General features: G+C 36.1%; 1 protein-coding gene across 1 annotated transcript; it reads right to left on the minus strand.

Moving 5' to 3' along the window:
* Positions 1-4,218: 4,218 nt before the first annotated feature.
* Positions 4,219-11,861, minus strand: LOC108267713 (putative ferric-chelate reductase 1). Its single transcript, XM_017472058.3, has 11 exons — positions 11,721-11,861; positions 11,362-11,453; positions 10,978-11,178; positions 9,637-9,732; positions 9,194-9,359; positions 7,943-8,040; positions 7,551-7,730; positions 7,338-7,439; positions 7,119-7,251; positions 6,137-6,241; positions 4,219-5,902 (listed from the first exon to the last, which is right to left on the minus strand). The coding sequence occupies exons 2-11, from the start codon at positions 11,449-11,451 to the stop codon at positions 5,859-5,861; spliced, it is 1,215 nt and encodes a 404-aa protein (XP_017327547.2). The 5' UTR covers positions 11,452-11,453; positions 11,721-11,861; the 3' UTR covers positions 4,219-5,858.
* Positions 11,862-12,252: the final 391 nt, after the last annotated feature.

A 12,252-nucleotide genomic window follows, 5' to 3' on the forward strand; every position in this document is an offset into this window, starting at 1 on the left:
TTGATTTGCAGGTTTTGGATGATTGTATGCTGAGAACAGTAGAAACTGGACACACCTTCAACTCTCACGATTAGCATTACTCATTGTGCTCTCATTATTTTTATCTAGTTATATCTATAACCAGATACGTTCTCTTTGAGTTTTTAAATAGGTCTTTCTTGTTACTGCCATTTTTTTTCCATTATTGAATGCTTCATTCAAACCTCTGAGAAATGAATAAATTTTATGCTTTTAAATGCTGTGACAATGTAGCACAAAACCTGATTCTTTCTGTTAAATCTCACGACAAGAACAGGTAGGGCTTCCTGTGCTGATGCCTAGTAAATAAATAAGTAGATTATTCAAATTAGAATGCAAGTAAGTCCAATTTAAGGCTATCCCCAAACAATAAACCAATAAACTTTGATTTCTGGTCATAATCACGTGAAATATAATAAATAATAAGAAATGTTATGTAATTATTTATACCACAATTCTGATTGGGAAGAAGGTGCTGATTAACCGTAAGGGCATTGGCTCGATTAGCTGTCACAGCTATCTAGCTATAAAGTATTTAGTTTACATAAAAAGCTAGCTAAAATAGTTTATATTCATATATCCATGTATTCCCTGACTCAGCATAGTCTTGGAGTCTCTCAAAAGACAACGTTTGCCAATAGACATTTCCACCTATAGACAACTGACAAGCAGTTCTCCGTTTGTAAGGCGTGACCTCATCCTCATTGAACCTTCCTTCTACAAATGAAACACAACCACACTGGTATGTGCTTTGAAACAAATTCTTTGTTTCTCAATTGTGTAGCCCTGAAATATCTTCCCTGTTGCATCAAGCAGAATATTTCAATAAATTCCAGTGTTTTGGTCTGACACTGAACACTGTCAGTACCATACTAATACAGTGACATGAAAAAGTATGTCAACCTTTTGGAATTTCATGACTTTCTTAATAAATTTGTCTTAAAATGTGATCTGACCTTCAACTAAGTCAAGGGTATTGACAAGTATGATGTGCCTAAAATAATAACACAAAATAAATTCTGATCCCTCATGTCTTTATTGATCACAGTCATACAACATTTAAAATGGCAGTGGAAAAACTAAGTGAACCCTTACAATTAATAACTGGTTGACCCCCCCCCCCCCCCCCCCCCAAAAAAAAAGAAGAAGCGTGTGCTTCTTGTTCAGAGCAAACTCCAAAAGTTTGGAGTTTTTATCAGTCAAAGTAGCTGTAGCTCATTTTCTTAATGAGACACCCAATGAGCTTTTTTGAGGTCATTAACTCAAGGGTTCACATACTTTTTCCACAAGCACTATGAGGTTTTTTTGGTTGTTCTCAATGAGGGATCAGGACTTTTTTATTATTATTATTTTAGACACATTATATTTGTCAATACCCTTGACTTAGATGAAGATCAGATCACATTTTATGACCAATTTATTCAGAAAACCATGAAAACCATGAAATTCCAAAAGGTTCACATACTTTTTCTTGCCACTTTATATGGGACTTTCCATAAAAGCAGGTTAAACACATCTATCAAACTATCAAGCAATTTGTTAGCCCACAGATTATGTGTGTATATAAACATGCAGACACACACACACACACACACCTGAGCGCACACACTGTATTTGTTGTTCTTTTGTGATCTTTGTGAGGCCCTCCCATTGACATAAAGATTACTGCAGCTGATTAATGCTATGCCTAGACCTAGGCCCAACCTTAACCTTAGGAAGGGTAATACTTTGGATCTTTTCATTTTTATACATTAAAAAAATGTAAAACACAGTATTTGTGTATGGATATATGAAATACGCTTGCTAGAAATGTTTCCATGGCATCTGGTTGGGATTATAGGCGTGGATGCGAAAAGTTATGCAATTGGGAGATTTTTTTACGTTTAACTGAATGGTTAGATAAGAAACTCAGAATGACCATGTTCACTCTGAAATGGTGAGTCCATACCAGTCTTTATCCCACCAGTTGTGCTTCAGCTTCAGGTCATGGTACAACACAGAAGTGGTTTCTCTTTTGACAGCGTGGATCAGGTCAGCTGGTTACTTCGTGACTCACCTGAACATTCCGACTCAGCCCCTGCAGCACCCTCTGCATATCTATGCCATTGACGGTGGGCCCATCGAGGGAGGCACCATCAACCTCTGCACATGGCCCCTCCTCTTACGAGTCAGTGTACACTATCAGGAGCAGATCTCATTCCTGGTCAGAGTCATGTCTAAGCACCCCATCATCCTAGGCTTCCGATGGATGCAAATCCACAATCCGCAGATCTCCTGGTTAGACAAGCTGATCACTCACTGATCTTCTTATTGTCACCACCATTGCATTCAGGCTCGCCAGCTCACCGTGGCATCTACAGAAATGGAAAGTTCAGAGGACCATACTCCCATCATAATCCTCTCTGAACACCTCGATCTGACGGAAGTCTTCAGTAAGACCCAGGCCATTGTTAAAAGCGCTATACAAATAAAATGTAATTTAATTAAGCCTGTTTTTTCAACCCTGATCTTGTCTCACGTTTTGGATTTTCAAATATGCCAAGCTGTTGGTAAAATACTATAGCATGGAGGTGTTGGTAACGTGCTAGTGTATGTATGCCATATATTGTATTTATGTATGTATGTAAGTAGCAAATAAAATGACTAATTACTGTAAATTATAATCTGGTCATTATAAAGTAGAACTTGGAATGCTGCAAATGAACCATATTACATTGTTTAAATTCCAGAATGTGATACTGGAAATTGTAGTCTGGTTTCACACATATACGTTTAACTTGCAGTGTTCGAGTTGATGACTACCTGACAATTATTTGTTCAAATTGACACTGACAATTATTTGTTCAAATTACCTGTTCAAATTGACACTGTAAAGACTGCATTATATCCTGTATAAGCGATCTGCTGTATGAATAGAAGCCAGAACAGGAGACGGCACATCTTGAAACACAGTCATCTGGTCTTCTCTGTTTACCTCATCAATATCTGTGACCTCACTGAAGGTTTAGTTACAGTTCTGTAAAATTCTGATGAGATGAGATGAGATATCAACATTTCAGAATTGAACAACCCTACATTGGTAAAACACTTCTCTGAAAAGTGCCAGTCTCAACAAATTCCACCATCATCCAAGTGAATAAACTCCAACCGTTTCCCCTGGCAGAAAACAAAGTAGTCATTATGAAGAATATGCAAATAAATAAATTTTGGACCAAAATTATCCAACAACCAAAAATGTTCCAAAAGTCTCCATGCTTAAGGGAAATGAAGTTAGCAAAATGTATCTTTGATCTACAAAACATCATCATTGTAAACGCATCTGGTGTGTTATATGTAATCTGCATGTCCATCTCAGCCTTGCGATAGATTCCCGATCCAGCCATGAGAATTATTTCAATACTTTCTTCTTTTTTGTCAAAGGCATTCTTAAAGGCTATATGAAACAATATATATATATATATATATATATATATATATATATATATATATATATATATACACACACACACACACACACACACACATATATATATATAATATAACAAAGTGTGAAAAATTTTGGAAGATATTTTGCTGAAAAGTGTTATTTTCTCCTATATATGTAGACTTTGCACACCCTTTATTATAATGAGAAATGGTTACGGTGAGACATAACTCAAATTCATTTGAAACGTTAATGTGTTTTCAACAGGAATTAAATTATCTGTGTCAACCTGAAGTCAAAACAGAACATGAAACCTCACATCCGTGTTTAATCACATCCAAGCGTAACTGTTCCTGAGTGTGACGCATATTCTGACGCTTAGATGGATGGGAAAACATATAAACACCCAGCTGGTCAAATAAATGTAACAAGACTGGATATCTTCCCATTTACTGGCATTTTTGAATAAACCTTTTTACTTCTTCTTGCTTTAAATATTACTCAGTCAGATCTGTGTACTTCCTGTATGCTAATGCAGGGCTGGAAGGATGAGAGAAGAGAGGATTAATGTACGGTAATTCCCAACTGTTTCATAAATAAGGTGTGGTCTTGGGTTACTCCAGTTCAAGTTCTCAGGGATGCCAAATAAAGAGTATAATTAACATTATCTTTCAATCCACTTTCAAGGGTGGTAAAGCAATCACAAGGCTTTTAATGGGATTTTATTTAATTGAGAGATTTTTGTAAACAAAGCCGGTCCCGGATAACACACAAACTGTAATGAACAGCAATATTTCACACTTTATTAATATACCATAACCTGATCTACACATTGTGCATGAAGTACAGCTTGCGTGAGGATTGAAGAGTTTGAATTTGGGTGTTTGAGAAGGGTGTATGGTGTGCTAGTTTAAGGGTGTGTTGTTTAAAGCATTTCTTCAGCATAATGATTAGACAACAAAGATGCGAACACACTAGTATCAGTTGATATTGAATGTCTGGCTGTGCTAGTCAGGTGTGTTATTTGAAGCCGCACATATACAGGTGTGTCACATATCAGAAACCCAGACAGTGAGACTAGACGTAGAGTACCGCACAAAATTTTTTGTCATTGTAGAGCAAAGATGTCTTGAAAATAATGAAATGGAATGTTTCTACATTTTAAAAAAAATACCATAAAGAGCAATAAATGATAGTAAATGAAACAAAGTCAATATCTAGTGACAAAAAAAAGAAATAAAAATAAAAATAGTAGTCTCCGGTATAATTAGTGCAGTTTTATAAGGAAATGAGCTACTGGCTTACTGAGCATCTCGCAGAACCTTCTGGAGACTTTGACTGTTGCACGCACTTCTTGTTTTTGCAGCGAAACCCAGCAGCGTTCGTCATGGTTTTTTTGCCTTAAAAGTCATCTATTACCTCTTAATACGCTGCTTTCTTTAACAACTGTAAGATTTACTTTTTTCTGTAACATTTACCTTTGTGCCAGAAAACGAATGTTTGGGAATCTAAAACGTTTTTTTTTTCGTACCGACACCATAATGTAGACGTCATTAAATGAAAAAAAAACAAGCAAACAAAGTTTGTACAAAAAACAACAACAAATAGGGTGCCTAAAACTTTTGCACAGTACTGTAGTCATTATAAATGGGGCCATCTTAATAATGTGACACAACAACAACAACAAACCCACATATGACAATGTATAAATATGCTGATATGGGAATCTTTTGTAGTTAGGTATTTTAGCAGTTTAGATCATTACAAAATCGGCATGAGTGTTTTTAGACAACATTGTAGGTCAAATGTAAAAAAGAAAGAAATACACCGTTAAGGCTGCTTTCACTCGTGTGTATTTTCCCAGCTGTCAGCTCACACAGTGACTATAAAAAAGTCTACACACCTGTTAAAATAGTTTAAATGATATTTAAAAAACAACAAAATAAAATCAAGTCATGTTAGATATTTGTTTACCTTTAGTATGATATCAACCAACAAAAGAGAAAAACATATAGAAAGGTTTTAGGGGTGGAAACTTACATTCACCTAGGTGTATAAAGTATCTCAAATAAAAATGATGAGCATGAAATTACTGAAATTACACTTATTTAATAATTAAAATGATCATATAAAGTAGATTTTATTCAAAACATTTGCGCCCTCGTTATTATAAATTTTTATATTTAAAAGTCTGACGTCTATGGATGTGCAAATGAATTTCTCGTATCGACTGTAAAAAAAAAATAAATAAAATAAATAAAAGGGTGATGTTTATACTGTATATGACAGATGTGTTCCATGTTCAGCCAATTAACAGTAGCTTCATAAATGTATAAACACACATGCACAGATCAGATACTGTAACACACATTTATAGGCTCTGGGGATTTTATATTAAAATGAACATGGCAGGTTTTTATATGAGGTGTAGAGTCAGAGCGGCGAGCAGCACAGCCAACACTAAGAGAGAGAGAGAGAGAGAGAGAGAGAGAGAGAGAGAGAGAGAGAGAGAGAGAGAGAGAGAGAGAGAAAATCTTTTAGTAAAAACAGATTTACTAAATAGATGAAATAGCTGATCATACATATAGTGCATATCTGTTCAAAAATAAAATCTGCTGGATTATTGTTGTGCTTTTACACTTTAAGATGTTGTTTTTTTAAAAATCAGTAAAACCAAGTGTAATATGTATTTACCATTAGTGCAGAAGTTGGTGTTTGCAGTGTTTAAGGCACTAGGATTAGACAGGTCTACTGCTGTTGGGGAGGTATACAGTGTAGTTGCAATACCCAGTTCAGTTCCTGTGGAATTGAAGTGGAGAAACTTTATTAAAAAGGCCGTCATATTAAGAGCAAATCTTACATGAGGAATTAAGTGAAAAATGGCGATAGAAAAGGGGTTTGTGACAGACTGTAGACGTACAATTGACCTACAAGTTTCATGTCTGATGAGTTTTCCTTTCTAAAACATTGCGTTATGAAATTGATTAAACGTTTAGACTGCTTTGACCTGGCTCAGACTACACACACACTGTAAACACAACGCTCTTGCCCATCATACCTACCGTCGGCTAACAAACTAGCCTAGCTTGCTCTCTAAATGAAATTAATCTGGTCATGAGGACATTGTTGGCTTTCACCACATCTTTGGCGGCAGATGAAAAGTGAGGCGTCACATCATGTCCCGGTCCCCAAAAAAAATCCATGAGTGGATAGTTTTGATTATATTGTAATGCTCATTTTTACTTGGCACTTTGCTTGGTCCAATACGTTTGTTTTCTCTCCGACCTGCGACCTGATTGGCTGAAAGTTAACAAAGCACTCGATGGCTGTTCTAAAAAAGGAGGATTATTTGATTATATCCGTCCTGGAGGATTATTAGTAAAACATTCGCTGACAGATGAGGAAAATAAAGAAATACTCAAAGTATGAACGCAGCCTTGAACTTATTATTTACTTTATAAACGTTACATTAGTCAGGAATTACTGTTAAACTAATAAGAAAGGTGTTTGGGTTCAAGAGTGAGGAATGTGAGTCTGGAGCAAGTACGATGTACAATATATGGCCAAAGGTTTGTGGACACCTGACTATCACACTCAGATTTATTCCGATTTATTGGAATGTTGTAATAGAAGCTATAATTTAATGTGAATAAGTACAATGTAACTGAAATCTCACCGGTGGTGTTTCCGCTCATGAGGGAGATCGTGTACACAGTGTTAGAAGCTCTGGTGCTTAAAGTGGCGCTGGTGTTGAAGACACACTGAATGAGGTTTTGTGTTACAACACCTTGATAGCTGTTTACGGTGGTCTGAGAAAAGAGGAAAAAGGACAAACTAGCACGCATTCCAACCTTCTACTTTTAATGATTTAATACACCACATTTACACCACTTACCACATTTGCAGCGGTCAGAACTGAGCCGTTTTTAGTAGCCGTTTGAAAGAAGAAACTGCTGTTGTTAGTGTTGTTGGCGCACACAAACACAAAGGTAGAATTCTAAAAAAGAAATATGTATATATATAAATATATATAAAAGACACAAACTGCAGTGAAAACACACTTCAGAATATTGTATTTACATTAATAACTACATTATTTATTCTTAACCTGGGTAGTGAGTCCCAGCGCCACATATCCTGATGTCGTGCCACTAAGTTCATAGTAGATATTTTGGTTGTTCACTTGAAATGAGCTGAAAAAGCAGCTGGAGTTTCCTGCAGGATCGCAAGTAGACGCATTTGACAAGCACAGCTTAGTGGTGCCACAACCGTTACGAGTGATGTTGAGCTGAAGATTAACAGAGAAAGTAAATTAACATTATTCATTCTGTCCTGTTGATCCAGGCCTTATCAGCACTGTTTATACTGATCATCACAGAGATAGAAAAAAATTATATTGGTTCATTTAAAAAAACTAATATTAATGTAAATGAGACAGGAGGGACGTTAACAGGAGGGTCAGGAGCAGTGATGATGATTGTGAATAATAAACTCCATTACCAGTGGTGTTGTGCTGTTGCTTGGAATATTGCTCTTGGGATTTGCCAAGTCGAAAGGTCCGGTGGTAATTAATGTAGTTGCATTTCCCAGTAGTGTTCCTGTAGGATTAGAACAGAGTATCATTACTGAACCATACTGCTGGTGGAATCCCTGCCACCGTCTCACCCGTGCATTACATTATCAGCTTCAGTTCTGATGAGCATTAGATAATTAATTGAGTCAAAAAGCTTCCATCCATTGATTTTCTGTACCGCTTATCACAGGGAGCCTGAAGCCTATCCCAGAGAGGAAAACATTGTATTGAAAGTTTGTTTTTGTTTTTTTCTCCATCCGATTAATCGATTATGAAAATAATTGTTAGTTGCAGCCCTAACATTAAGTACGAAGGCAGCCATATTTTTTTTTACACTTAATGCATGATTTATTAATGGAGCGCAGCAGGGACGATGTATTTTTGAAGGCCACCCTGGAAGTTAACATCATCCCAATAGAATTGTGAATTCCACTGGCTTTTGGATTATCGTAGAAAACAGTTTATGATTCTTACACGTTTTTGATCATCAAGCTAATCCTCACAAATGAGCTCAACCTTTATGAATTTTGAAGCCTAAATATAATCGGCCGAAGTAAAAAGCTAAAGCTAGGTGATAAACAAACTACACCACAGTCTCATGACCTCAACGTCAACGCCACTACGCTTCCGTCAGATCTCTCGATCTTTATTTAAAACAAACACTACAATGGGAAAATTCTATAAATTAATAAATATACAAGTGGAAAGTTTGAATTTAATAGGTTGTAAGAGCGTGGATATAAACGCAGCGAGGCTGTAGTAGATGAGTTTTCCTGTTCGGCGTGATGACGTTTAATGTCCCCGACAACCTCCGTAGTCCCATTTAGTCACGTGTTAGCAACCGTCTTTTTCTAGACGCGTGAAAGCTTAACAGAATCATGAGTGGGGTATTACTGAGGTATTTTATGTCTTAACCACAGACCTTATTTCAGGCATTTAACCAAAAACCCATTCAAAAAACCCTGTTCATTTGTGAGTGGTTACAATGCTGTGTGTGTGTGTGTGTGTGTGCGTGTGTGTGTATGTGTGTGTGTGTGTGTGTGTGTGTGTGTGTGTGTGTGTGTGTGTGTGTGTGTGTGTGTGTGTGTGTGTGTGTGTAATTATGTTGGATTTCACATAAGTCATAAGTAAAAGTCTAATGCATCACTAAGAAGCAGGATACAAGTCTGAAAGCTCACCATTTGTGCTTCCATTATAGATGCTGATGTTGGAATACAGCTGAACAGTTGAATTGAGGAAGGTGGAATTGAGGAAGGTGGAATTGAGGTTGACATTGAAGACACACTGAACAAGACTCCCGTTTCCCAATACTGAACCCTGAACATTGGTTATATTTAAGGCGGCCTATGAAGAGGGACAGAGAGAGACAGTGGTGGAGTTAGGGTTAGAGATCTCTGTCAGTAATTTGCCTGGAATATGAACATGGAACACAATTTTTGGAAATCTTGTGGAACAGGTTAGCATTAGCAATTCTAAGTTTATTGGTTGGAGCAACTGTATGAAACTTGTATGAAACTTAACAAAGTCTCTTATCGAATTGTTAATTACTGCATTATATCTGAAATTTGTGTCTCACTTTTCACATGCACAAATCAAGTGAACTTCTATGTCAGAGTCATACCAGGATAGCAGGAGTCAACATTGAGCCATTCTGAGTAGCTGTTTCGAAGAAGGCGCTGTTATTGTTATTGTTGCCACAGACGAACACAGCAGTTTCCTAAAAAGAACAATTATTACATTTAAATAAAATCCTTCAATTTTACAGGTTTATAATTATTTAACTATATTGATCAATAAATGGCTGAGATTTACTAACTGCTTCACTGTTGCATTATTTTAAAAAAGCTATGTCCCTCTGCCAGCTGTCAAACGCGGTCTACCAGTTTGACCAGTTCGGCCTGCGTTTTGGCAGCTGGGAGCTCCTCTGCCCGAGTTGGATGTTTCAGCAGGGAATGCAAACTATCTGAGACAACATCAAAAACACACTGACACAAACAGGCGTGCACTTTCAGGGGCTGAATCTTAAATGTTTTTCTACACTATTTATGAGGGCACTATGTTATGTTGTGACTTATGTTATGTTTGCAGAGAGCAAAAAAGGTGAACAGGAAGCCATTTGTTATTAAAAGATGGGAGATTTTACCTGGGTCACTGGCAGGCAATGTAGGAGCAAAATACACAGCCATGTGGTGCATTATGTCAAAATAAATAAAGCTAAACCATCAAATTGTGATTTGAAAATTCCTGTCCTGTCCAGCAATCCACTAGAAAGCCTGTTACGGAAGCAATAGTGAAATTGTGGTGTGACAGAAGCAATCCTAGCCGATTTCACTGATCAGGTTGATATGGGACAAATATGTATGCACTATTTTTTAGCTCCACCCACCTGTCCTGGCAGTATGTCCACAAATATAGTATATGTGATATTTTTCATAAATACTGTTTGCTTAGATTGGAATGGTTTAAAAAAAAAAAAAAGCTGAGTTTTTTTGTTTGTTTGTTTGTTTGTTTGTTTGTTTGTTTGTTTGTTTGTTTACAATGTTTTCAAAAATACCCTAATATATGTGGATGCTCAAGTTTGGGGCATTTTCACCAACAGGAGCTATATAACATACAACTAAGAGCTTGTCAGTAATCACTATAATCTCTAACTGGGGTAACTTGTATTGAATGAGAACCACACTGGGCCTGGTAAATGTGAGCAAATGGATTTTTAATATTCAGAGGCATTTGCCTGTAATGCACTAATAAATTCAGTAGAAGCTGCCAAATAATTTGTCAAGACCATTTCAAGTCAACCTCTTTTAAATGTTAACAATAAGACTTATAATCACAGCTAATTAAAACAAGCCCATAGTCTACAAACGTGTCAATATTTGAATTACTTTTTATGTTATTATGACATAATTGTTCAGACTCTACTTACTGTAAAAAGCACAAATATTATAAGTATGCTACTTACATTGAAATTAAATAGGCTGCTAGTTGATGTGAGTCCCAATGCCACGTATAATGAAGTTGTGCCGGAGAGTTCCACGGTCAGTGTCGCATTATTGTACTGAGTAGAGCTGAAAAAACAGCTGGAGTTTCCTGCAAGATCGCAATTAGACGGAGTCGACACACACAGCTTAGTGGTGCCGCAACCAGTACGAGTGATGTTGTTCTGAAGATCATAAGAGAGAAAATGAACCACCGTTAACTCTCCCGTTCTGTTCTGTTCATGACCCGACCCATTTCATATCATTTACAGTAAATATTCCGACAATCAGTCAATCAAAATACGGTATAATGAGTTTTAAAACTTTTGAGTGACACGACAGCCTGAGATTCAGGTCCGAGTTCTTACAGTGAGTGTTGTCGTGTTCTGCAGCTGGGCTTCAGAGAAGCGACAAACAGCGCAGATAAACACAACCGCTACAATCAGTCTGGCCTCCATGTCTGATAACACACACACGTATAGCAATAATTTTACAACAAATTTACACATATAGTTATATAGTAATAATACAATTAATACAAGTCGTGCATTTACTAATAATTAGTCAAGAAAATTATTTATATATATATATATATATATATATATATATATATATATATATATATATATATATATATATATATTGAAATATACTTAAAGTTAAATAAATACAATCAAAAGCAACATGTGGTGATTTATTTCTTTTTTTAAAGTTTAAAACAAATTACCTGTACGGATAAGACGGATGATTATGTATGCTGTGAATAAGAAGCGCTGTAGGGTGTGTTGATGCTGAAACGGGTCCGGCTTCTTAAACTCTGTGGGCGTGTCATTTGCCAGCACCTAGATAGTAAATATAAAAGAGGCAAAGTTGAATTACAGGTTTATTATCGGTGTAAAATTCCACAAGCATTACAGGAAGAGGAATCTAGACGGGTGAGATCGTGTAGTGAAACATTTTAAGCATCAGAGCCAGTGTTTAAATCAACCTGGAGAGAGATGACCCCATGAATGTTGGTCGTTTTATATTTGTTTATCTCTTGACTAAAGAAAAGGAAGAGGTGTTGTCCTAACAAAATGATTTGTTAAGGGAAAAAACTAGTTTTTTTTATTTCAAAATTTATATATATATATATATATATATATATATATATATATATATATATATATATATATATATATATATATATATATATATATATGCAAAGGAGATGTTAGGAATAGTTTCTGGCTTTAAAACGATCACAAAAACTCACAAAA

Source organism: Ictalurus punctatus, chromosome 7 (genome assembly GCF_001660625.3).
Source record: "Ictalurus punctatus breed USDA103 chromosome 7, Coco_2.0, whole genome shotgun sequence".
NCBI lineage: Eukaryota > Metazoa > Chordata > Actinopteri > Siluriformes > Ictaluridae > Ictalurus > Ictalurus punctatus.

What these genes read in the sequence shown, in the direction of transcription:
- LOC108267713 (XM_017472058.3), bottom strand. Translation starts at nt 11,451, where the DNA reads ATGGAGGCCAGACTGATTGTAGCGGTTGTGTTTATCTGCGCTGTTTGT. An exon ending in CTATAATGGAAGCACAAATG is followed by an intron (nt 8,041 to 9,193) that starts GTGAGCTTTCAG and finishes CTAATCCTACAG; the next exon opens with GAACACTACTGGGAAATGCA. An exon ending in GCAACAGCACAACACCACTG is followed by an intron (nt 7,731 to 7,942) that starts GTAATGGAGTTT and finishes GTTAATCTTCAG; the next exon opens with CTCAACATCACTCGTAACGG.